Raw genomic sequence first — 27,238 nt, forward strand, 5'->3', positions numbered from 1 at the left:
ATTTAATTCTGGCAAAAAGAGTAAAGTCTAAAAAAAAGGATAAAATAACATTAAAAGGTGATGGAATATTATTAAAACATTTAGTTAACGACAGTAGCAAAACAGTGCAGGTGTGCAGCACAGCACACAGATTGTCTGAACATATGCACTATATACGTGCATGTTGCACTGTGGTGTTGGAGCTGCTCTATGCTACAGTTAGTTTAGCTTTAGATTCTAGCTGTTAATGAAATGGGACCAAACGGAGCAGCAAACTGAGATGAAACATTTATCTCCATAAAACAAACAGTCCAAAGACCACTGGATGACATCACTGTGGTTTCATCCTGTCACGGTTCTGGGTCGGTTCGACCCGGCATTTTGAGTTTATTATGTTTTCGTTTATCTCTTGAATGATCGTTGTGTTACCTTTGTGATTTGTTGGTTACTATTTAAGTTCCATGTTTCTGTTCACTCGTGGTTAAGGATTTGTGTCATGTTTTGTGTGAGTTTAGTTCTGCGTCCTCGTGTAGTGATCGCTTGTTTCCTGTTTTATTGTGAAGGTCTGTCTCATGTGAGTGTTCAGTTTTACCTCTCGTCTCGTTGATTATTCCCAGCTGTGTTATTCCCCTGTGTTTCTCTGCGTGTATTTTAGTCGTGTCCTCTGTCATTGTAGTTGCTGGTCTGTCTGTGTATCTGCCATGTTTCATCCGTGTGGTCCCTGCCGGCATCATCATGTACCATTGTCTTCCTTCCTTTATGTTCAGGTTCAGGTTCGTGCTCAGGGCCCTGTTTCAGGAAGCCGGTTTAGTGGAAAAACTGAGTAAGTATACCCTGAGTTAACGAAAACTCTGGGTTTTCGGTTTCACAAAGCGAGTTCAGCTGAAGCCTCAGTGAGTCACTATGACGACACACGCCGTGAAGCTAACCTGCCCCCTAGCAGGTTTACTACAACTAACCCTGACTGACCCCGCCTCTTTGTCGGAAACCTGACAGCAGGAAGTGTCAGACATGGCGTGTCCCTTCCTTGAAGAGCCAGTAGATCTTGAAGCCCAAATTCTCCGCAGAGCTCTCCGCCGGGAGAGAGTGATCAGAGCGCGTATGGACATCTTATCATTACCTGATGATTTCCTGTGTGAACGTTACCGTGTCTCAGCACAATCAATAAGTTATTTGGATAACATCCTCAGGCCATATATTGCGCATGTGACACATCGCGGACATGCGCTCAGTCCATTACATATTCTTTGTACCGCACTCCGTTTCTTTGCAAACGGGAGCTTTCTGTACAATATCGGTGACGCTGAGCACGTTTCCAAGGCTACCGTCTGTCGGGCAGTCAGGAATGTTACAGTTGCACTGAAACGTCTCCTGCACTCGTTTGTGGTGTTCCCCGGTCATAGACCCACAAGATTTATCAAAGAGGGATGCCACAAAATTGCAGGTATCAGGATGAACAAAACTCAATGCATGATGTGGTGATACGTGAACTACCACTCAAATGGTACATAAATTTCCAGGGTTCCCAGGCGTGATTGGCTGTATAGATGGCACCCACATCCCAATCATTGCACCCTCAGCAAATGAAGGAGACTATGTGAACAGGAAGTCCGTCCACAGCATCAATGTACAGGTACATAATTCCCTGTAGCATTTCACACCAACAAGTGATGGCATCATGGTAATGGATGCTAATATGTGTTCTCTGCACTGGGCAGATCATATGTGATGCTGCCAACATCATCACAAATGTGGAAGCCAAGTGGCCAGGCTCTGTCCATGACTCACGAATCTTCCGGGAATGTACACTGAGCACCAAATTTGGACATGGTGGGTCGAAGTAACTGTGAAATATACAGAGACCAATTGCCACAGGGACGTTTGCACTGACATGTATTCTTCTGTCCTAGGAGAGTTCACTGGCCACCTGCTTGGTGATAGGGGGTACCCATGTCTACCCTATTTGCTCACCCCTTACCCTGACCCTGAACCGGGCCCACAGCAGCGTTATAATCTGGCCCATTGCAGGACACGGGCCAGAGTTGAAATGACCATCGGAATGCTCAAGGCCCGGTTCCAGTGCCTTCGTGGACTCAGGGTCACCCCAGAAAGGGCATGTGACATCATTGTGGCATGTGTGATCCTACACAACATTGCCACGATTAGAGGTGAACAGTGTCCAGCTGAACCAGACAACAGCAGTGATCCACACGATGAACATCCTGACCCACCCACGAACGTACAGGATGGAAGAGCAGTCAGAGACACCATATGCCACAACCATTTCCTGTGACCCGTCAACCCAACATGTTACAAGACAAATACACAGATACTGTGGTCAACTGCCTTTATTGGTCACCCTGTATGTCCTGTACACAAAGAATAAATGCGTATATTAGTATGTTGTACAAACACTGACATGATTCGTCCATCTATGATCACTCCACCCACCCTTAACTGTTGTTCCAGCAGTACAATCTCCAGCTTCGACTTTTGGATCTGCAGCTGGAGGTGCACCATTTCCATGTCGCACTTTCTTATCTTCCTGGCCAGATATGTCTTATACAGCTGCTTCACAGGGAGCTATTGCAACAAGGGACATAGCATTGGCATCCATAGTACATGCCTACTTAGGTTGGTTGTAAATCAGTGCTGAACAACCCACTGTGGAAAGGTTCGTTGTAGGAGTGGCTGGACCCTCTTCCTCTTCATTTCCAGCATCACTCTGCCGGGGACATAGTAAGTCCATGGTGTCATCATAGTACCACATTGTCGTCAGTTGTTATATTTTCCACTGTACACTGTATACCTCATAGTGTGGCTCTGTTGCGGCCTCCTCTGTAGCAGCTGTCACTGTGTCGTCATCATGTGCCTGTGGTGGAGACATTTAACAACATTGCTGTTCTACTGTTGACACATGTAGTCTGTGGAGTATTACGAGTACTCACAACTGCATGTCGGTCTGGCTCAACAGGGGGCTGCACCAGATGCAGTACACCATCACCGTCAACTGGAAGAATATGGGGTTCATACAGGTCACTCATGACTTATGTGGGCGCAAATGGCAATTACCAGACATACCAATCACCATACACCTCATTGTCAGTATGCTCTCAGAGACAACCGACACTGAGGGAAGGCAAAATCAGTAGGTGTCAGGGTGGAAACGCTTTTATGAGCTTTATGTTGCATTGAGGTATATGTTCATATGTTACACTTATTGGGAAAGGTACGGAATGTACTACTCGCTCTGTCTCTGGGAACAGGGAGCTCACCCTGTGGGAGGTTAACACACACGCATGTATGCAAAATTAAAGGACACTGCTATGCTCATAATAAAGACGTACCACTGCAGCTCGGTGTGTGTGAGTCTCTCCCTGGGCCCTCACCCGTGCAGCACGTTAACAGTTTCCAAGTGTCTCAGTGTTGTTTATTCACCTAACTGTTTGATGACTGTCATTCTCTGTCAGTAGGACAGTAACTTCACTACGACATAGTTCATTTTGGTCAAGGTGACTGTGCAGAATGGATGTATGCACGCCATGTATTGTTTTGGATTTACCCCTTATGTAGGCACTTGTGTCTTGTGGGGTTGTTGCCACAGAGGATGTCCCCGCAGAGATGCCTTCAGCCACAGGGCGCCCACTGTTTTGGCTGAGGGCCAACTGCTCAGCCTCTGTGGGTGGTGGTGGTGGAGGACCCCCACCTGTTTTTCGGGCCTCCGCTTTTTTTCTGTTGGCTGTGACGGCACACATTTGGGCATACAGAGTAGGCAAATGTGTACTTGTGATGTGCTCAGATAATTTCAATATGTGCTTACAGGTGGTATATTACTGTAGCCTCTAACTGCAATTGATTTACATAGGACACACAGACCAAGCACTATGGCTCATAATACAATTACACCTTACCTGTTTGGACTATGTTTTTATACTTCATTTTTACTTGCTGCCAGGAACGTTTGGGGCCTGTTGGGTTGCACCTGCGCTCACATCACATCACAAAATAAAATGTATAACATAATAAATAGAATGACATATGATAAAATAACGTGTTATATGGGTGGAAATCCCTAGATCAATGTTTAAATTAACACTCACGCATTGACTCTGTCGGCTATGTTTTGCCATGCATGCTCCCTTTCCTTTGCAGCTGCGGCTGTGTTACTTTTTTTCTGCATGATGTGCATGCTGTCGGCATATGCTGCCATCAGAATTTCCGCCTCGAGCGCTGTGAAATACGTCGACCGCGCCTTCTTTCCCTCCGTCTCCATGGTGACTCGCTTAATCTGTGCTCCACTGATCGGGGCTTTATGTATCCTCGTGCGCGTGCTTAACTTGGGGTTGTAGCAACTCCGCGTTGACTGAACTAATTGTTATCAGCCTTTCTGAAACCGAATATTCCGAGTTGGACAGTTCGGGGTTACTCAACCCTGCGTATCGTTTTTCACTCTGAGTTTTCTAAACCGGCTTCCTGAAACAGGGCCCAGTAGTTTAGTTCTCCGTTTGTCTCTCTTTATTTTCGTGTTCAATAAATCACCTTCACGGCTGCCTGCGTTTGGATCCTCCTTTTCCTTTTCCACACGGCTCTTCTCAATCGCCGTGACACATCCATCTTTTACATACTAAACAAATGAATGTGTGCTGGATTTAAAGTAAGAAATGCACAGAATGAGAAAACCCAAGCAAAGCATACAGAGCCTGTATCTACTGACCCTGCGGCGTTTAACCCCCTTGCGGTCACAAGTGTTGTTCGTCTTTTATAGTTTAGTTCAACCCTTTTATCAGTAACAGATTGGGGTTTTTTATTCAGCTGACTTCATTATGTTGGTACCAGTGTCTTGTATTTTAATCCACGTATGTGCCAGAACCCGATTTTTCTACTTGTGACTAACTTGTTTATCCAGACTGTTTAAAAGGTGTTTCCATGTCTACTGACATGGCCTTAACTGCTGATTATTAGGTCAGGGTTAGAGAATATTTATTTGTGTAATGCAGCGTTGCCCCAATTACAAAGACAGATGGCCTTTGTCTGACTCAGCTGGTCTCACTGAGTCTAAAACACAGCAGGAGGACGACAGAACAAATAATCAGAGTTGGAGAGAGGGGAGCAAAAGCTGGAGTGAAGAGGAAGAACAAGGAAGGTAATTTTAGGGCAGGAATTACAAAAGAAGAAGAAATGTTTGAGAGAAAAACTCAGTTGTACATAATGATGTTAATTTTTAGTTTCACTCATTTGTACTGCAAATATTTTAATAACCAAAAGGCCTCTGTTGGCCAAGAACAAAAAAGTTCTGGTTGATTGAAAATGTGAGAGAAAATGACTCTTTGTAAACACTTTGTCTGCACTTTTGGTCTCAGTCACTAGTTTAAAGTCTTATTGAGTACAGCAATGATCACTTTGTAAGTTATGGTCTGATTGGAGTCAAAAAGGCTGCCAACTGTCCAATGACCATGCAGCGTCCTTCAGTTTCATCTGTGCTTGTGGCGTCTGATTTCAAGCATGGTGACAGGAATAAAGGGGGGGTCATGATTTTAGAAACACTGTTTAATTGGAGCATAATATCAAGCTGGGATATTGATCTGGTCAATGTGTGTGTGTGTGTGTGTGGGGGGGGGGGGGGGGGGCTAGTTTCAATTCTCCAGGATGGCACATGAATACGTGCCATTGCCTGAAGGTTTGCTGTGTCTCCCAACAGTCTGAGGAGCATGGAGGAGATTCCAGCTGGCAGGCGGTTACCCTACGAGAGCTGGACAGAGCCATAGAAGGCCTTAACCCATCAGTGGGTCTGGTATATACTCTGTACAGGATGAGCATGCCCAGAGCTATAAAAGGAGCTCCAGCAGGCTGCTGGTGTGAATGTCTCTGACCAAACAGATAACTTCATGAGGGTGGCCTGAGGGTCCAATGTGCTCTTATGGCCCCTGTGCTCCTTTTTTGGCACTGTGGAGTCCGAATGGCATTTTGCCATAGAATACCAGAATTGGTGCCCTGTTCTTTTCATAGTGACAGCAGGTTCACCCTGAGCACATTCAGAGAAGCCACGCCTGTAACATCCTTCAGTGTGATCAGCTTGGTGCTGGTCAGTGATGGTCTGGGGAGGCATATCCATGTTGGGAGACACAGACATCCTCAGGCAACAACATCCTGAATGGCATTAGGTATCAGGGATGAAATCCTTGGACTCACTGTAAGACCCTGCGCTGATGGTTCCTGGTTTCCTCCTGGTGCATGAGAACGTCCGGCCTCATGTGACGAGAGTATGCAGGCAGTTCCTGGAGGATGAAGGAATTAATACCACTGACTTTCCCCTGCACTCGCCAGACCTTAATCCAGTCGAACACCTCTGGGACTTTTTAGTTCATCTGTCCAGGAGGTCAACGATGAGCTCTCCCTAAACATCCCTTGTCTCATTAGAAGCATGCCCCAACATTGTCAGGCATGCAAACAAACTGGTACTTTTTGGAGTTGCTTCAATGAAATTTCAGCAAAACGAACTAACCTGCCGTTGATTTTTCGGGTGTCTTTGAATTCAGCCCTCTTGATCATTTTATTTTCCATCAAACGATGTGACGCCCTTTAGTGCCGAACACGTTGCCCAGTCCATTTCAGTAGAGAGATCCTGCCTGATTTTTCTCCCATTGAGATTTTTTGAGCAGTGTATATTTGCTTGGACTACACCCTACTGTCTATTGGGGGCTCAGTGCCATTTCTCTCAATGCCATTGGATGGGAGCATCAATAGGGCCGGAGTTTGACTGTAAGTACAATTTTAATGTCCTTGTGACATAATCAACAGTCAACGGGACAGAAAGCGTACACTACAGACAGGCAGAGCTAAACATAAAAAGCAACATCCAATGGTGGTTAGAAAGTAGTCCAAAGTCCAACAAGCAGATGTAAGAACATCAAGTCTGGGACAAAGGCTATGTAAGCACACAGGATGTCTGTAGTTTCTCACTCCTCCAGGTCATGGTAGTCTCAAGAGCTTGAACAAAGAAAGCAGACGGACGTCTTTAAGTTTGTGGAGATGTTTCATCTTTAGCCTAAGATGCTTCTTTGGTTCTAAAAAAAGAAAAGGTGGAGAGTCAACTTCTTTGTTTGTGTGTCTCTTGTCTTTGGATCTAGACATTTAAGGGTTCTTTCGTGGTTTGTCTGTGTTTATGTCTCAGTCTGATGTCTTTCCCCCTTAAATCTAATCCTTTTTTCTCATTTAAATCGAATTGGTTATGAAACATTAATGGATTAAAAAAAATTGATCCTGGACAGTAGGCTACTTTACTTTAACTATATTTTTATTCTTCAACATGTCCTTTGTTTCATTTAAACATTTTAAAAATGTTGAACTTTTATCCAGCTCCGCTTTTCATGTGATCCATCCGAGTGCTGGCACAGTGAGGATGAAGAAGTGCTCGGATGTGTTGACCCCGAGCAGCAAGATAACAGGTGAGACTGACGCAAACGGATCTGATTTCCACTTCAGTGTTTGTTCTGCTGAGAGTTTAGATAAAGTGTGTGTGTGTGTGTGTGTGTGTGTGTGTGTGTGTGTGTGTGTGTGTGTGTGTGTGTGTGTGTGTGTGTGTGTGTGTGTGTGTGTGTGTGCTGTAACACACATAAAGTTAATATTTAGTGTTGTGAAATGCATCACAAATGTGCCGGAGACAGAGTGAGAGAGAAACCCGGGAGCAGCCTGCGAGCAGGACGCAGCTGCGAGGCACCGATTCAGCTTCATTCAGCACTGACTTTTTGTTTTCATCTTCATCTTCATCACCACCATCAGCCATGTCAGTTCTTCCTCTGCGGGTGAAAATGCTGCGACAGGTCTGGAGGCTGAAGGGCGTCGTGATTCTCGTCTGCAGCCCGTTCCTCCTGCTGCCGCTCGCCGTCAGCACCACGGTGAGACGCTTCACTGACCAGTTTAACCCACCAGTTTACTGAGAGGTGACCAGTTCACTGAGCACTTTAACTAGTTTTCATGAACAATGACTGGTTAAAGTTACCAGTGAACCAATGTACAGGACAAACTCATTTTAACCTGTTAACTGACAAGTAACCAGTTATACTTCCAACTTTACTGAGTACTAGCTGTCCTGAATAACCATCTCACAGAGAAGTGCTCGGGTTAGTACTAACTGGTGTAAATAACCAGTTTATGGCACAACAAAGAGTCAGTTTGGCAATGCAGCCTAAAAGTCCCAAACAGATCACCTCCAACCTACCAGTGTAACATAAGTGATCTAAATATCAAATTTGAAGAACGATGATTAAAATAATTTAATTACAAAATTATTATTTTCTGTTTTTTTATTAAACTGAACACTAACCAGCTCTCCTCCATTCTTGCTACTGCTGTAGCTTCTGCCGACTTTGCTATTTGTGAACTAGTGCAGCATAGTTACAGGTTTAATGAGCACTTATTGGTCTAAATATTACCAAGAACAAACTTTCAACCAATCAGCACTCATCTAAGTAATCTGTTTAAATAATCAGTTTTCTGAAACAGTGACCAGTTCAAGTTATTGATTTACACTCCAGAGAACAAACCTGTTTAATGAAGCTGTTAATGAGAACCTGCCAGTTTAAACTGAGCAGCAACCAGTTTAAATAGCCAGTTTTCTGAGAAATTACCAACTCCAGTTAAGAGTTTACTGAGCAGTTTATTAACTAGTACATCCTAAAAGTTTCAGAGCGTGTTTGAGCAACCAGTTTAGTCTAAAGAGATCAAGTTTCCCGAACAATGACCAGTGAAAGTCACCAGTTTATCAGGACAGAGACGAAACTGGTTACATTCACCTGGTTTTGATCACTAACACATCAATAAGTGCTGTTTACAAGCGTTTGAGCACTAACCAGTATGAATGGCCAGTTTACTGAGACTGTAATGCAGCAGTGAACCAGCCTAACTGATGTCATACCCGTGTGTGTTTAAAATGACCAGTTTTCTGTATGATTAGTTAAAGTTAGCAGTTTAGTGAACACGTGAATAAATACCAACATAAACTCAGAGTGTGAAAGAACCTCTACGATCGGACAATCAGCCTTGTGTCGCTGTTTCATCATCGTTTTCTACTTTATTTTGATCTCAGTTTTACACAAGCATAGGTGTCAAACTCTGGCCCGCGGGCCAAATGTGGCCCGCAGCCTAATTACATTTGGCCCTCGAAGCCACACCAAATTACTATCAGAGCTGGCCTACTGCTATACAGCTAATATATATATTGTTTAGTATTAAGCTTTGCTTGTTCCATATTCAGTTTTCCAGCAAAACGTGTCCATAAGAAAAGATTCATTCTTATATCAGGAGGAAGATTTTGTTTTTCAGTAAATATTAGCGTTAGCCCGCGACTTTGTTCCAGTTGTGAATTTTGGCCCACTGTGTATTTGAGTTTGACAGCCCTGCACTAAAGAGTTTTTTACTCTTTACTGGGTTTGATTTAGAAACCAAGGTCAAAATGAAGACACGGGAGGTAGCTAATATTTTGCTCTCCTCAGGTGTATTAGTTAACCTTAGTTAGTTAACCTTTGAACCTTTGTTCTGATTTGCGCTCAGCGTGAGCTGAAAAACAACAAACAGCAGATTTTCTGGAAACGCTGAAGTTTTGTAAAAGTGTTCACAGCAGAGGCGTTCCTAATAATCTGCTCTCAGATAAGAGATCATGAAAGTTTGGAATAACTGCAGCTGTGTGTGTAATAGAAACAGTGTCTTTGTTTTCCTGTCACTGGCCGTTGTGAGCTCGATGCTTCGGTGATGAATAACCTGAGCGCTGCGCTGATGTGCAGCCGCTGCGTGTTTGCACAGCAGCTTCTTTCACAGTTTCTTGTCACTGATTGACAAACAGACTGCAGACGGTCTGAAAGGTCACGGAGACGCTCTCTGAAAACACAGAGTGCATTTCTACAAACCTGAGAAGACTTTGGGGGGTTTATTTAAACTCATTTGAAAATGATTTCACACTGTCGTGTATTTCACACTCCAAACATCTCGTCCACTTTGCAGTTTTTAGGCGTTTTCGTGGATTCCTGGTAGTTTTTCGCAGCAGCTCTTCGTCACTCACACAGCAGTCAGTCCGGCCTTTGCACAGGGCAGCTGGACTGTTGGCAGGTCGAAGGCTGCTTGGTGCCCGATGTGATCAGGACTGATGCAATCAGATTATTAGAGATTAGGCCAACCAACAGCAGGGGAGCTGAGGGAGGTGAGAATAGAGCCGACGAGTTGAATCTGTTTTTCAATAGATTCGACACCACAGTGTCTGCTCCCACCCCCACAACCTCACCTGCAGTCAGCCTGGAATCCAGAGCCACACCACTGTGCCAGCCTCTCTCTTCACATGTTGCCTCCTGTGAGATTCCTGACACCCCTCCCCCACCCATCACCTTCACTCAATACCAGGTTGAGATGCAAATGAGGAGACTTCACTCAGGCAAGTCTGCTGGACCAGACGGAGTGAGTCCCCTTGTCCTCAAGACCTGTGCCCCCCAGCTGTGTGGAGTCTTTCATAAACTGTTTATGCTGAGTCTGAGTCTGCAGAGGGTCCCGGTGATGTGGAAGACATCATGCCTCGTCCCTGTACCAAAGACGCCACGTCCCAGTGGCCCCCAGGATTACAGGCCCGTGGCACTGACCTCCCACATCATGAAGACCCTGGAAAGGCTCATCCTGGACCAGCTGCGACCCATAGTAAGACCACATCTGGATCCCCTTCAGTTCGCTTATCAGCCTCGTCTCGGAACTGAGGACGCCATCATCTACCTGCTCAATCGTGTCTACACCCATCTGGACCAGCCGGCGAGCACTGTGAGGGTCATGTTTTTGACTTTTCCAGTGCTTTCAACACCATCAGGCCGACCCTCCTGGGTGATAAGTTAGCAGCGATGCAGGTGGATGCTTCTCTGGTGTCCTGGATTGTTGATTACCTGACAGGAAGACCACAATATGTACGTCTCCCACAGTGTGTGTCTGACAAGGTGATCAGCAACACAGGGGCACCACAGGGGACTGTCCTCTCCCCCTTCCTCTTCACCCTCTACACCACAGACTTCAGCCACTGCACAGAGACCTGCCATCTTCAGAAGTTTTCTGATGACTCTGCGGTGGTTGGATGCATCAGCAGGGATGATGAGACAGAGTACCGGGCTGTGGTCGACTCCTTTGTCACGTGGTGTGAGCAGAATCATCTGCAGCTCAACGTGGCAAAGACCAAGGAACTGATCGTGGACTTCAGGAAGACCAGGAAACACTTGACCCCTGTTTCAATCCAGGGGGTCAGTGTTGACATTGTGGAGGACTATAAATACCTTGGAGTACACATTGACAATAAACTGGACTGGGCTAAAAACACCACAGCACTTTACAGGAAGGGCCAGAGTCGTCTCTATTTTTTGAGGCGACTGAGGTCCTTCAACATCTGCCAGAAAATGCTGAGGATTTTCTATGAGTCTGTGGTGGCCAGTGCGATCCTCTATGCTGTTGCATGCTGGGGGAGCAGGCTGAGGGTCGCAGATGCCAACAGACTTAATAAACTGATCCGTAAGGCCAGCAATGTTGTGGGGATGGAGCTGGACTCCCTCAAGGTGGTGTCGGAGAGGCGGATGCTGTCCAAGATAAAGACAATGTTGGATAACACCTCCCACCCACTCCATGACACGCTGGTCAGTCACAGGAGCACGTTCAGTGAGAGACTGAGATTACCCATGATGCACCACTGAACAACACAGGAAATCTTTCCTGCCTGTGCAACTCATCCACTTAACACACTGTATACTGCAACAGCTACACGTTTCTTTTCCAGCTATTTATTTATGAGTGACTTATGTATGTATGTATGTATATATATGTATATATTGTACTATTCTTAGTTAGTGTATTGTCTGTCTTGTCTTAATGTTGGTTTAAAATGGAGCACTGTAACAAAAAATAATTTCCCCCAGGGATCAATAAAGTATTCTGATTCTGATGATTCTGATTATAAAATCCCTCTAAAGATTGAATTAAATTGTATTTATATACTGCTAATGTACAACAATGATGTCACCAAACATGATATTATCAGATAAAGAAATATAAAGAAATTACAATATCTGAGAGACATCCTCTATCAGCAGTACGTGGCAAAGGTGAGGAAGAAGAATCCAGTTTTGACAGGAAGAGACGTCCAGCAGAGCCAAGGGGCAGGAGGGGCGGCCGTCTGCAGCTGGAAAGGAGAGAAAAGAGGAGAAAGGCTCAATGCATCATGGGAAGTTCCCAAACAGCTAATAACTGCCAGAGGTTTCTTCCTGTTAAAAGGGAGTTTTTCCTTCCCACTGTTGCCAAAGTGCTTGCTCACAGGGGGTCATATGATTGTTGGGCTGCACCTCCTCAGCACGCCAAAGATCCGGGTCACACGGCACCAAGTTGTTAAAATCTCCCAATTCTTTTAATCTTTGGACTGAAGGAAGGACAATACTCGGTGTATAAATGCTCAATCAACAATTCTTTATTTCCATACAATTCAACAATCAGAGCATTACAGCGTCCGGATGGGAGAGATGCCTGCAGAGGGTCAACAGCATGTCTCAAAATGGTAGCAACTTTCACAGACTTTTATAGCTAGTCACAGCCCCCCTCTTTGTCATAAAAGCTGCATCTTCACATGTTTTTCTAATTCTTAGCGAGCCTGGCTCCTGACCTTGCCTCCCTGTCTTTCTGTGTGAAGTAGGAAGGGGGGTAAAGAATGTGGTTTTATCTCTTCTCCCCAGACACCAAGTCCCCTGCTTACAACCTTCTTCATATGATTCAGCAATAAAACATTTCAAGAAAACAGTGTAAGACATTCACAGCCGATCAAGGATACAGAGTAATGCACACTTTATCTAATGAACTACAAAATGATTATGTTTCTTTTATTCAAGAGTATAATAAAGACTAAACTACATACATAGCACACCATCAGAACTAAAGGATAATATATGGCCTACAGCTGTTAACCTAATTTACTACATTGACTACTGGTCATAAAATGGCATATGTTTAACTACTAGTCTCAACACTCTGTATCTATGAAGCGCCTTGAGGCGACTTATGTTGTGATTTGGCGCTATATAAATAAAATTGAATTGAATTGAACAGAATAAATAACGAAGTCACCTGATCATAGGACTAAAACCTTTATGAAAGTTTGGAGGGTGAATGAATGAATCAGTCCTCTGAAATACAACATCTGGATGTAAAGAAATAACATCTGGTGTGGGATGTAAAGCTGCTATTGGGGAAACAAACACAACGAGTTAATGAAAACACAACGAAGGAAATCCTTAACCAGTGACAGCAGGGTCCACGTCTGAGACTTTAGTCACGTTTCCCAGACTTGCTCACAGTGTTATTGCAGGTTTCATTGTCTTTCACTTTGTTTGGACTCAGTGGGTCCTGTCAGCAGACTCCCAGCAGCCTCTGGGGCTCTGCTCATAGAAAGAAATACAATCTTTCCCCTCATCGTCATGCACTCTTCCCCCGTCTCCTCAGAATTACAAGTTTCCACCAGCTCGATGTATGGAGGTGGGTACAGTACTAGTAAATCCTGACACGTGTTGGGTTCAGCACCTTAAGCCCTCTGAGTCCTGATCAACACATCTCCTCTTCTACAACAACAACTTCAACGTGTTTTTACAGTTTTGGGTATCGACAGGCTGGAAAGTGAAAAGAGCGTCACGGTTTAAACCTGACAGCTTAGAGGTGTGTGATCCTGCTCCAAGCCTCAGTTAGACAGAGTTTGGTTAGATTAATAGACTCGAATAGAATAGAATAGAATAGAATAGAATAGAATAGAATAGAATAGAATAGCCCTTTATTGTCATTGCCCATGTAACACAGTTGTGGGTGCTCCACACCAACTGTGCCAGATTAAACAATAAATAGTAAAACAGCAAGAATAAATAAAAAAACTGAGAAATACATACAAATATATTTAATATTTAAATGTCATTCAGACACAAAAGCAAGAAGAGAGCCGAAACATTTCTATTTGATAATTAAGCCTTTGATTCATCTGCTGACTCTGTGCAGCAGTGTCAGAAACGACTACAGCAAAACCATAGATACTAATTTCCTGTGCGTTTGTTCCAAAAACAAGCAGAGGCTAGAAGTGAGGTCATGTCACAGCACACACTCTATTTTCCAAAATATTTCAGTGTAAAAAAAATAAAAAATTACTGTATTACAAACCATTCCTACCATTTTGTGGCTAAATGGACCTCAGTAAAGAATAGTAAGGTGCTCTGAGAGGTCCCGTGGGGTAGAAGAGCACGTTTACCTTTTAAGTCTGTGTGTTGGAGAGCCAGCCATCCACCCAGACCTCCTCCCTTGGGGGAGGGGGGTGTAAAGTAAGCTTACATAAATATCATCCTTGCTGAGCTCAACATGTGCAGTGAAACTGGACTGGATGTTTTCTGTTGGCAGCAAAGTGCTGGATGAATTTTCTTTTGTCACAACGAAAGACTCAAAAAATGCGAGTAACATTTTACTAATACACAGAGAAGAAAGCTAATTGCAAAAACGTGGTCTGAGCGCTAGCACGCTACTGCGTAACACGTTACACCTGTGAGATCAGTCACGGTTACACGTGTCCGTTTGAAGCATCTGTCTGAAAGTTTTGTCTGTTTGTTTGTTTGTTTGTTTGTTTGTTTGTTTGTTTGTTTAACCATCATTTATTCTGCAGAAGCTTAATAACAGCCACTGGAGCATTAGCGCCCTCTGCTGTATTATACGAACACTACGTTAGTGCATTGAAACACCCATTTGTTCACATCTTGTGGATGTTGTGTTAAAGCTGCAGGTTTCAGGTTACATTTTGACCTGGACGTGTTTTCTGATGTGTGCATAGGAGGCAGCCTGTGCTTATGTCATAGCCCTCATGGCGGTATATTGGTGCACGGAGGTGTTGCCGCTGGCGGTGACAGCGCTGCTGCCAACCATCCTGTTCCCCGTCCTGGGCATCATGGAGTCCAAAGAAGTAAGACCGTGCACATACACATCGTATACTACATCTGGTACTACAACTTTACATGTACATTTATACAAATAATGATACCGAATTATCAAACTGATTTTTTTTTGTCCTGCTGCATGCTAACTTTGTATTTCCATTATTTTGTCTCCTCCTTGTTTTTGTCCAGGTGTGTATGCAGTACCTGAAGGACACCAACATGCTGTTTGTCGGGGGCCTGATGGTCGCCGTAGCCGTCGAGCACTGGAACCTCCACAAACGCATCGCGCTCCGGGTGCTGCTGATAGTTGGAGTCCGACCTGCCCTGTGAGTCAGCTGAACCTAATCTGTCCCCACAGGGCTGCAGTGGAAGCCGATCACTTCCCCTGTTTCTCAGGCTTAATCCAATCCCTTCCCCTCACAGGTTGATGCTGGGGTTCATGGGAGTGACGGCCTTCCTGTCCATGTGGATCAGCAACACGGCAACCACCGCCATGATGGTTCCCATCGTCCAGGCCGTCCTGGATCAGCTCCACAGTAACGTAGACCCTGAGCATTCGGCCAAGAGTAAGAACAGGAGTGAGGCACTACCTCAGGAGCATCAGGAGAAAACCATCAGCATCCTTCAAGCTGTTAACCCAAACATGATGGAGATAGGTACGATGTAGGCTTCTGGCATATAGCTACTTTCTAACCACATGGAAGCGATGCCAGAAAAAGCATTCCTCTAAGGTACTGATAAAGTACTAAACGTACTGCATTACAAAGACAGTGGAGCACCTGTCAGGTTGGTCTATCACAGACTACATGCTAGCAGTTTTGTGAGACAGGTTTTAAAGTGGCCTTATTCTGCCTTTCCTTATTTTCTCTCATTTAACAGAACATTGAGGTAGTACAGGTGCTGCCCCTCAGCAGGCTTCCAAAAAGTGAGCTGTTAGAGAGGGTGGCCTTCAAGAGACGCTTATTTCAGACTTACCATAAATTGAGGGGGTGCATGAGTGGTCAGAATAATAACTGTGAATCACGAGGAAACTCTGGTCAAGACCCTGAATACACAGTACAGAATAGGTCCTCGTTCAGGGAAACAGTCAGGCTGAGTCTGATAAAGTTTGCTTGAATGAAAGCATTAAAGAAAGGAAAGAGGAAGAAAAGTCACTTTGGTATTGATGTGAAAACCCTAAACATGTCGTCACTAACACTGCATGAGACAGCTCAAATATTCCTCTGTAGTCTGACCCCGAGGTATTAACTTATAGGTTTGTTTTCAGGTCTGAATCTATCAACCCAAACTCAAGGCAACTCAGAGAAAACCAGAGACCTACAAGACAACATGTTGCCTGAGCATAAAGTGGTGTCACTGGGTCAGATGGATACAAAGGAGATTGTCAAACCAGCACCACAAGACAAACCTCCATCAGACAGCAGCAGCAGTCCCGGTAAGTCCACAGAGGCAAGGAAACCTGACATCTATGGGAAACAGACAGATGAGCAGATACAGAAATCACCTTGAAGAAAAAGCTGTAATCAAACGTTTTTGTTTCTGAGTTAAGTGAGTCACAACCTTTGGACCAACTGTCCAAATGGCTGAAGTAGCCTGAGGGAGGAATGCTTGTTCTGTCACTGTTAAAGAAAAGAAGGTCATCGAAGGAATCATAGGGCCTCTCAATATTTGCAACTTCAGAATGTTCCAAACAAAATGCTAAAGTTGTGCCGCTGTACAAAACCGGGGATAGACGCCACTTCACAAATTACAGGCCTGTTTCTTTACTACCACAATTCTCCAAAATCCTAGAAAACCTGTTTAATAAACGATTAGACAAATTCTTAGATAAATATAAATTACTCTCTGACAATCAATATGGATTCAGATCAAAAAGATCAACATCTCTGGCATTAATCGAATCAATTGACGAGATTACGAATGCTATAGATCAGAAACAGTATGCAGCTGGAGTATCTGTGGATCTCAAGAAAGCATTCGACACAATCAATCATGACATATTAATTAATAAACTGGAACGGTATGGGATCAGGGGGGTTGTACTGCACTGGTGAAAAATTATTTATGTAACAGGAAACTATTTGTGAAGCTGGGTGTCCATTCCTCATCATGCTTGTGGTGTTCCACAGGGCTCTGTACTGGGTCCAAAGTTATTTATTATTTATATAAATGATATTTGTAAGGCATCTGATATATTAAAATTAGTATTATTTGCAGACAACACAAATATTTTCTGTTCTGGGGGGAAAATAAGGAACTGCTGGATACAATTACTTCAGAAATGTGCAAAACTGAAAAATGGTTTAACAGGAACAAACTATCGCTAAATCCATCCATCCATCCATCCATCCATCCATTCGCTACCTCTTATCCTTTTCAGGGTCGCGGGGGGTGCTGGAGCCAATCCCAGCTGTCTCGCTAAATCTAAGTAAAACTAAAATAATCTTATTTGGGAATTCCCTTAGAAAGGCACAAGTGCAGATTCATATAGATCAGGGGTCCCCAATCCCAGTCCATGAGGGCCGGTGTCCCTGTAGGTTTTAGATCTCACCCTGGGTCAACACACCTGAATCACATGATTAGTTCATTACCAGGCCTCTGGAGAACTTCAAGACATGTTTAGAAGGTAATTTATCCATTTAAATCAGCTGTGATGGATCAAGGACACATCTAAAACCTGCAGGGACACCGGCCCTCGTGGACTGGGATTGGGGACCCCTGATATAGATGGTGTGGAACTGAAAGAGTTCTTGAACATAAGTTTCTTGGTGTGATTATAGATGATAAATTAAACTGGAAGTCTCATATAAATCATATACATAACAAAATTTCAAGAAGTGTCTCAATCTTGAGTAAAGTAAAACACATTCTGGACCACAAATCACTCCACATTCTCTATTGTTCCCTGATTGCACCGTATTTGAATTACTGTGCAGAGGTTTGGGGCAATACTTACAAATGTTCGCTATCATCAATCTTTATATTACAAAAAAGGGCCATAAGGATAATCCATAAAACTGGTTACAGAGATCATACAAATCCACTATTCTTAAACTCAAAAAATTCTAAAATTCACAGATCTGGTTCATTTTCTCACTGCACACATTATGTATAAAGCAATAAATAACCTGCTTCCTGACAATATTCTAAAAATGTTTTCTAGAAGGGAACGGGGACACAATTTGAGGGGGGAATTAAATTGAAAACATCCTCGTATCCGTACAACATTAAAAAGTTTCTGCATCTCTGTGTGTGGAGTGAAGCTGTGGAACAGACTAAGTAAAGATATGAAGCAAAGTCCGAGCATGGCGCAGTTTAAACAGCGGTTTAAGGATGTTGGTTTTTACAGCGTACAGGGAGGAGGTGGAGATCTGAGCGGCTGTTCTTGTCCAATACTTTCATGTATCATATCTGTAGGTTGTGTATCCTTTGAGGTGTTACTGGGGTTATTGAAAATGTGTATATAAATGTGTATGTATATATGTATATATGTATGGGATTATATGAGCTTATGCTTCTTCCTGCTCCTTTTTGAACATGAAAGTTATTTGTAGTTGTGGTTGCTCGTTTTCCTTTTGTTTTGCTTTGTTTCTATGTTGTTGTACTTTTTCAACATGTTCACAATAAAGATTTAATCAATCTATCTAAATGAGTCCAAATCAGAAATAAAGAGTCAAACATAACGTGGAGAATACATTCAGATAAATGTGAGTGTTCGCTCAGTAGCTGTTGTGGGTAATAGGTTCATTGGTTAACACTGTTAACTGTTTTCAGCGGTCGTGACCGTGGAGAGCAACTTCTGTCAGATGGAGCTGGAGGAGCTGAGTGACGTGGAGGAGGAGACGAGGAGGATGAGTAAAGGCCTCCTACTGTCGGTCTGCTACGCCGCCAGCATCGGAGGCATCGCTACCCTGACAGGAACCGGGCCAAACCTGGTCCTCATCGGACAGATGAACCAGTACGAACTCACAGCAACGGCACCCACATCATGTGACCACGTGTCCTGTGAGGCCTGACTCTCAACTTCCTGTTTCTTCCTCGCAGGCTCTTCCCTCAGAACGGTGACGTGATCAACTTTGCCTCCTGGTTTGCCTTTGCTTTCCCCACCATGGTGCTAACGCTGACCCTGGCCTGGTTCTGGCTGCAGTTCCTCTACGTGGGCTGCAAGTAAGTCATTCACCAAAACACAACCCCAACATTACTGTGACATCTCCCACAACTCCCACAGCTCCCACAACTCAACTTTACAGTTACAAACATGATTGGGTTTTTTTGCTTTTGTGCACCACAGCCTGAGGAAGACGTGGGGTTGCGGTGCGGTCAAGTCGCAGAAGGAGCGGGCAGCATACCAGGTCATCAGGGACGAGCATTCCCGTCTGGGACCCATGAGCTACGGAGAGTTCAGCGTTCTGGCACTTTTCATCCTCATGGTGGCGCTGTGGTTCACACGAGACCCGCGCTTCATGGACGGCTGGGCGACGCACATGTTCAACTCCAAAGCTGAGTGAGTACCAGCGAAACCTTCATGAGTGCTCGCTGCTGAAGCTGTTTTAGTGTTTTGGGCGGTTCAGAGAGCGGCGCAGACCAAACCCAAATCAGTCACGTCCTCGTGCGTGGCTCCGCCCAGATCTCCACCGCCATCTCAGCCTTTTAATAAAGCAGACTAACTGAGACTCTGAGGGCCCAGCCTCCTCGGCCAACGAGCTGTGACCGGCAGGTCACTGACACCTGCTCATCCAGTGTTACCCGCTCGGCCGGGTCGGCGAGCTCTCGACTTTAACAGCGCTCAGGGTCGGAGGGTCTGCTGCAAGCTTTCTACCAGTGTTACTTTAGCAGCAGGAAGCTGTAACCAGGCGACGAACATCACCCAACAGAATAACATCTGAGTTTCACACAGGAGCCGCTCTATTGGTCAGATAGTGTCATTAAAAAAAGACCAGATTACTTCCTTTTTAAATTACGTCCTGTTTTATTTCCAAGGTGTGTTTTTTTTAAAATGCACTTTTCTTGTTCTGGTTCATGTTTTTAGATGAATCTGCCTCTCCACGTTATCGTAACAACTTTCTAAGCTTGTAGTTTATTCATTTGTTTATTGTGTTAAATGAAAATATAAGAATTTGGATTTAAGTCTCATTTTCAAACTGAAAGTAGATCTTTTGTGAAGCACTGGAATGATCCTTTAAAGGGGTGTTTTGAGTTTTTTTGAGCAGAAACTCTGAGGTCCAACTTTCACGTGTTCGTCTCTGTTCCTGCAGTAATGTGAGATGGAAAGAAAGGGCCTGCCTCGGGGCAAACTCCCAGAATAAACAGGACTCAGAGGCGAGGAACAAACACTGGACGTGTCCTGGGTACAAATGCTGGACTTTAGTGTCACAGCTGCAGCTTTGACCCGTGTTACACAAATGCAGGAGGCATGAACTGAGCTCACCTCCACACCGCACATCGGGCCTAGTTAGTCTGATTTTTCTTTCAATTAAATGTTATTATCTCAGCTTTTATTATTCAACCCTTTCAGCAGCATTTGCATGATTAGTTTTTGTGAATTAAATTTTAGTGTATCAGCTGGTGATACTGGACTCACTGGTTTCCAAATTAGGTTAACCATGTATTTAATCCATTAGATTATATTAATAGTTAGAAGCTTTTCCGTGTAGTCAGTTCTTTGCCTGCAGCTGCGACTCTCTGACGCCTGCACAGTGTTCGTGTTGTTGCACTTTGCAGAGTTTCTGCGTTTGAGAAAACGTCCAGAACAAAATCACAGAAACAAGCAGCAGCCTGAGGGTTGTCACGTTTATTTGCTTCGCTTCTGCAGTATCAGAAATCATATATGTCTGACTGTATGTGAGTATAGCACAAGCTCATAAATAAGGAAGCAGAGTCTGTCTGTCTGACTCATACAGGAAGATTTTTAATCTGTAAATGTATGTTTTGTAACTCTGAGACGTTAAAGTTGACTTTAAACCCCGACCAGCACCACCACAGCTAAACACACATGCGTATTTAACCATGTGGGAAATTGGCAACACATGACATGACTTTCCTGTTCATTCATAAACTCCCGGTGGGGTCACATGACCAGCGAGAGTAGCGCAGACGTCACGCATCGACCTGTTTGTTTCTGTCGGGTTGTTGTTAAGGCCGAGACGGGAAATAAAAAAATCCTCAGTTTCTGAGAAAAATGTGAGATTTAACACGTAAACAGAAACATTTAGAATATTCAAAAACATCAATAATCAGTTTAACTGAGAAATACAACAGCTTTGGGGGGTTTTTCTTGTCACTGAATTCACAGTTTAGTCCCATCAGAGCGTTTTTCTCTTTGGAGCATGAATGTGGAGACAAAGTCTTGAAGAAGCTTCCAGAAACCGTGAGCTCGTGTTCAGAGCTTTCATCATAAAACACGTTAAAATGAAGAAACAGCTGGATGGCAGATGTTTGCCCTCTGTGGACTGAAGCTTTAGGGTTTTGTTGGAAAGCTTTTTCAGACTTTTTCCGATTTTTCTCCGAGCGGTCGCAGTTCTGGATGTTACTGAGCATCAGTTTGCAGGTTGCTGATGAAGCGAAGGAGCATTAGCCTTCAACTTTTCAGCAAAGATGAAAAATATCAATATGCTCCCAAAGAAACCTGCGAGTCAGCAGGTCTGTGTCCACCGATGAAGGCTGCAGGAAAAGCTCATAATTATTTTTATTATTGTCATTATTTCTTAGACATGAGGACTTTTTAACTCCCTCTTCCGTCTTAAGTGAAAGCCCTTCAGCTGTCATTGACTCTGTTCACCTCCCGTCTAATATCGACCGCTGAGTTCGTGAGAAGGAGTTTCACCACAGCCGGAGGTTTGGTATTTGCACACACTCAGTGACCATGCAACCACTGGGTTTATGTTTCTACATCCACCTCCTGTGAGCTTTGTACTTTTTGACCTTTTAGGGGTTTCAGTTATTTGAAATACTGATTTGGAGACAGGAAGCAGGCCGTGCCCTGTGCCTGGTAACATCTGTGTGGAAGCAGTCAGCTGCAGGCAGACTCTGAGATCTGAATGTCTTGTTTTCACTGAAGGAAAATTCCTTTGTTGCTGCACAGTCATTGATGACGTAGTTCACTGTAGATATTTATTATAGTTATAGTTACTGAAAATAGTTGCTGCTCATGTTATTGTCAGGCTGTGACATCAGCTGAGGGCGACTGCACGTCGACTGTAAACCTGTGTAATCAGGAAACATTTCAAAATCCTCTGTTTGCACAAACCAAAGGTCCAAGGTAACCAAAACTAGACCCCTCCCCCTTCAACACCAGGTCAGGTGATTTGGCTCCTGTGTCTGACCCAGACCTGAGTTCAAAGTATTGGTTATTGTTTATAAGTCATTAAATGACCTGGACCCTGAACACACAGCTGGGATGTTTCATGAATACAACCCTGGGATCAGGCATTCACCTGCTATGCTGTCACATCTTCTCCTCGGCAGATTTTAAACAGAAGCTGAACAGTGTTCCTCTTTCAAAGCCCCGTGACTGACTGTAGTGTTTAGAAGGTGCTAGAACCTGTTGCTTCAGTCGCAGGAAGCAGCAGGAGGCTCCGAGTTTTGTTATTCCTGTTACAGAGAATCTTATTTGCACTTTGACCGTGACATCGCGTAATGAGTCAGTGAATAAGCATAACCATTTTGCAAAAGCTACCATGGTGATCTTGCCAGATTACAGCACAGCCATTAGAGTCCCAGATGTTCGACTCAACATAACTCTTTAAGGCTTTAATCTTCCCGAACCACCTGTGGTCTTTGGAAGTGACAGTATCTAGTTTGTTGTTTGATGCTGAGTGGATGAAAGTAGATCCTGCATTGAGCTCTCTCTCTGTGTCTGCAGGTTCGTCACAGATGCAACCGTTGCCTTGTTTGTTGCTGTTTTGTTGTTTGTTCTTCCCTCCGAGCCGCCGCGATACCTCTGCTTCTGGAGGCGCTCCGACACAGGTACCACAAACACACAACATGTGGATGGGACACAAAGGCAATTTATGTTCGTGATTTAAATTGTTCGTTTGATCCAATTAGAGTCTCAGGTCTCTCGAGGCCCCGCCCCTTCTCTGCTCACCTGGCAGGTGACTCAGAAGAAGATGCCCTGGAATATTGTCCTGCTGCTGGGAGGCGGCTTTGCTTTGGCCAAAGGCAGTGAGGTAAAACCTTTGAAGAGTAAACAAGGACCAATAAGACAAATCGCTCCACCAAGTGCACCACAAGGCTTTTTTACTACATCAGCCTTGATTTATAGTTGCTGACACTTCAAAGACATTTACAGATTCCGGCCTTCTGTTACATTCTTTTATGCAGCCTTAGTTTGTATATTTTTAGAAGGAATAAACTAAAAGTACATTTTGAATAGCCAAGAGAACAACACAACTAAGACTTTGTGAGTAAATGAAAATGACGCTTCTGCTCTGTATGGGTACAGTGCAGATGGTTTGATGAGATTAAGTAAATCTTATATATATTTTGGAAAAGTGAAGACACCAGATGGAGTTTTCATTCAAAGTAAAGACCACAGAGAAACCTTTGCTTTCAGACTCAGACTGAAGTCCGGCTTTTTCTTGTTGGTTTTTCAGGAGTCGGGTTTGTCGCGTTGGCTCGGTGATCAGATGACGCCGCTCCACTCAATCCCTCCATGGGCCATCGCCATCATCCTCTGCCTGCTCGTTGCCACCTTCACTGAATGTGCAAGCAACGTTGCAACAGCAACTCTCTTCCTGCCCATCCTGGCTTCCATGGTACCAAAAACACAGCCAGCACAGACTATATTTGTTATTTGCAGATGTTCCTACAGATGTTTCATATCATAAGGTGACAGAGAACAGAAGGAGCTTCACCCTTGAACCACTGACAGACTTTTATTATGATACATCTAAACAGGAAGTGTTGAAATGTAACAGGAAAAAAGCCATTGAAGCCAGCTTATGGGTAAAGTTGATGACTCTGTTGTTTTCCCAACCCAGTCCCAGTCCATCAGCTTGAACCCTCTGTACGTGATGATCCCCTGCACCCTCAGCGCCTCCTTCGCCTTCATGCTGCCAGTGGCCACTCCACCCAATGCCATTGTGTTTTCCTCCGGTTTCCTCAAAGTGTCCGACATGGTGAGTTCTTCATTTCTTCCAGTTGGAAAGAAATAATCATTCTGATTCATTATGTCATCATAGCCCCCCCCCCCCCCCCCCCCACTGTGCCCCCTACAGGCAAAAACAGGGGTGGTGATGAATATCATCGGCATCGGCTGCATTAGTCTGGCCATCAACAGCTGGGGTCGGGTCATGTTTTCTCTGGACACTTTCCCCTCGTGGGCCAACGTCACTGCACCCGTATAGGAGCAACATCCTCCCACATCTTTATTTATGCACATAAAGACCTTTTCAGATTTGATCTTTCAGCTCCAGCATCTGGCATTTCCCAGCCAGGAGTTTGTTTTTTATATTCGTGTTACACCCACAAGAAACATCATCTCGATTTTGTTGTTTGTGTCATTGTGCGTGTACACGTTCTAGTAAACTGTCTACAAAGTAGTAATAATGGCAATTAATGGACTTCCACACACAAGCAATGTAGTCGACGTTACCTTTGGTGGATTGAAAAACTAGATCTACCTTTATATGTTTGTACAGATGATGTAAGAGAAATACACACAAACTGAGGTCACAGTATTCGTTCTTAGTGTCTTTAAAGCAATCTTAGGGCCAGACAACAGTGACAATAAGTCCCCAAGTTTTAAATAGATTCTCAAAATGTTTTCTGAGCTGGACTGTGGACTCTAACTACAAACATTCACATTCCTGTTGACCCTTTAATTTAAAAAAAGAACTCTTCAGTGATAATAATAATAATAATGGATTGCATTTATATAGCGCTTTTCGAGAACCTCAAAGCGCTTTACAATTCCACTATTCATTCACTCTCACATTCACACACTGGTGGAGGCAGCTACAGTTGTAGCCACAGCTGCCCTGGGCAGACTTACAGAAGCGAGGCTGCCATATCGCGCCATCTGGCCAACACCAGTAGGCAAGTAGGGTAAAGTGTCTTGCCCAAGGACACAACGACCCGGACAGAGAGCCCAGGGATCGAACCGGCGACCTTCCGGTTACAGATGCGATTCCCAACCCCCTGACCCACGGTCGCCCTAGCCACGATCTGTCAGTGCGCCCCAGGGCGGCTGTGGCTACAATGTAGCTGCCATCACCAGTGTGTGAATGTGTGTGACTGGGTGGATGACTGGATGTGTAAAGCGCTTTGGGGGCCTTGGGGACTAGTAAAGTGCTATACAAATACAGGCCATTTTTACCATTTTACCATATTGATGAAAATTTAACAGCTGAAAGAAACCTGAATTTCAACAAACAAAAATCACCGGCTTTTAATTTGAAACATCTGCAGAAAGCTGACTGTCAGTGGTGTAATATTATTTTGTTTAAAGGCAGTGAAACAGAAGAAGCTGTGAAGAATGAGAGGATGAAAGCACAGTGTGAGGAATGCGAGGAAACCACGGAAACATGGAAGAAGTTTAACAGAGGGTGAAAACAGGATGATTATAAAACACTTAGTGTTGTCTGTAAGAACCATGTCATTTAAAATTGTTCTTTTTGTTTGAAGTCCTGATATTTATTTGCTCATCATAAATGTGTGAAACTGCTTGTTAGCAGGCGTGCCACCGGGCTCTGTTCCAGGTCTGCAGTTTATGTTAATGAGACTGATTCTTCTGCAGATGATGCTGTATTAAAACTTTCTTCCAGATTGCTGGTCTTTTATTTTCTTTGTGATTATTTCACTGTTGGAGGACTGACTCTAGCACAGCTGCAGCAGAACTGTACTGACTGGGAAAATTCCCAGTGAAGAAACTATTTTCCCTGTGAACTGGAATTATTTGAGCATAATTACTAAATATGTTTCGCATTTTTAAGGTTCATATTTAAACATAATAACACCATTTTTATGCGAGCTGATGAGTGTTCTGTACATACATGACGTTTCAGTTTTGTACCATCTTGTTGACAGTTTTATTTCATATTAATAAAAATTGATCTTTAAATGCAGCTTTTGTAAATTCTGCTGTTTTTTTTTTAAACAAAAATCTTCCAAAATGAACTAAAGTTAGAACAGAAACAAACAGAAGCTTGGACTTGATGTCCAAAACGTCTGTTTTATATTGAAGTGATATCAGCTGAAGTTTAACTGATGCCAGTGTAGCTGTTGCTGTTCTGAGAGTCTATTGTGCAAGTGGTGTGATATGCCCATGTAGAAAGGACGGCACTGCAACGCTGGACTTGCCCTTACTCTGGGCTCCCTCTTTATTCTGGCAACTGGTACAAAGAAAACAGCACACAGTCTTCATTAACAATCTGCAAAGCAACTGCAACATTCAGTTCTGTTAAAAAGAATTAGAACAATCACAATCTCATAGAGAAGCATTAGAGCTGAGTGCAAGTCAAAAAGCACCCGACTAGCTAACGAGTATTAGCTTAGCATGCTAACTAAAAATGCTACTCGTGAATAAAGTTACTACCCATGCATCAAAATGCCTGTAACTTTCGGGATACATGCTAGTACTGCTTACAATCAAAATACATGTTGACAATTACCACTATGAGGGTGTTTTCATTAATACAATTACAAAATTGACAACAGTATCGCTCACTAGCACCTACCACCAGCTTGGGAGTTTTTTTCCTTTGCTGAGGCATGCGCTGTGCAGCAATTTGGAACCTTAACAGTTGCAGTTGCTGTGTTTGTCCACCAGGTGGCTCCAACTATTCACAAAGCACATCAATTTTGAGGAAATTCATTAAGCTATTTTCTAACTCTGTTACACCAGGCTGTATGGAGGACCACAAGAGCCACGCGCATCGAAATAAAAAGTTCTGTGCTTAATTAATGAATTGTAGAATAAAATCTGTATTTGTAAATTCATTTTTGAATTCCAATTTAATAAACTGCATTTCAACTCCAGAGAATACCACCTGGTTCAACAATCTTTTCATCTGATAATTGGGAAAACCGTTTTCTTCTGAGAGATGCTGCTAGAGCTGAAATTGAGCCCAAAGAAACAACAAAGTTCAGTTCCTCTGGATTTTCCATGGAAAATTGTTTTTTCACTCATCCAGGTGACTTCTCCGGTGTCAGTGATGAGTGATGAATGTATCTCTTCACCAGTGTTGGGAAGGTTACTTTTAAAATGTATTCCATTACAGATTACAGATTACATGCCCCAAAATGTATTCTGTAACGTATTCCGTTACGTTACTCAATGAGAGTAACGTATTCTGAATACT

The 27,238-nt window shown here is 43.7% G+C and overlaps 2 protein-coding genes and 1 long non-coding RNA gene across 7 annotated transcripts; 2 read left to right on the top strand and 1 right to left on the bottom strand.

Moving 5' to 3' along the window:
• Positions 1–758: 758 nt before the first annotated feature.
• Positions 759–2,397, top strand: LOC145431604 (uncharacterized). Its single transcript, XR_013911949.1, has 3 exons — positions 759–1,612; positions 1,698–1,809; positions 1,890–2,397. It is a non-coding gene; the product is annotated as an uncharacterized LOC145431604 (long non-coding RNA).
• LOC145431599 (uncharacterized) lies at positions 2,313–4,456 on the bottom strand. Of its 5 annotated transcripts, XR_013911946.1 has the most exons (7): positions 4,080–4,456; positions 3,891–3,961; positions 3,542–3,718; positions 2,789–2,989; positions 2,645–2,704; positions 2,431–2,562; positions 2,313–2,348 (listed from the first exon to the last, which is right to left on the bottom strand). XR_013911946.1 is itself a non-coding variant. In XM_080307665.1 (4 exons), the coding sequence occupies exons 1-4, from the start codon at positions 4,250–4,252 to the stop codon at positions 2,844–2,846; spliced, it is 567 nt and encodes a 188-aa protein (XP_080163791.1). In that variant the 5' UTR covers positions 4,253–4,456; the 3' UTR covers positions 2,313–2,843. The 5 variants fall into 5 exon arrangements, 1 of the variants encoding a protein (XP_080163791.1); XR_013911945.1 differs by having other exon boundaries at positions 2,313–2,562; XR_013911944.1 differs by having other exon boundaries at positions 2,313–2,704.
• A 3,157-nt stretch (positions 4,457–7,613) lies between these two features.
• On the top strand, positions 7,614–26,002 carry LOC113030499 (Na(+)/citrate cotransporter-like). The gene is made up of 13 exons (XM_026182005.2): positions 7,614–7,874; positions 14,834–14,962; positions 15,126–15,262; positions 15,360–15,592; positions 16,204–16,371; positions 18,711–18,894; positions 18,981–19,103; positions 19,228–19,440; positions 22,798–22,901; positions 22,983–23,104; positions 23,531–23,692; positions 23,918–24,055; positions 24,155–26,002. The coding sequence occupies exons 1-13, from the start codon at positions 7,629–7,631 to the stop codon at positions 24,281–24,283; spliced, it is 2,088 nt and encodes a 695-aa protein (XP_026037790.1). The 5' UTR covers positions 7,614–7,628; the 3' UTR covers positions 24,284–26,002.
• The last annotated feature ends 1,236 nt before the right edge of the window (positions 26,003–27,238 follow it).

Source organism: Astatotilapia calliptera, chromosome 10, assembly GCF_964374335.1.
Source record: "Astatotilapia calliptera chromosome 10, fAstCal68.1, whole genome shotgun sequence".
NCBI lineage: Eukaryota > Metazoa > Chordata > Actinopteri > Cichliformes > Cichlidae > Astatotilapia > Astatotilapia calliptera.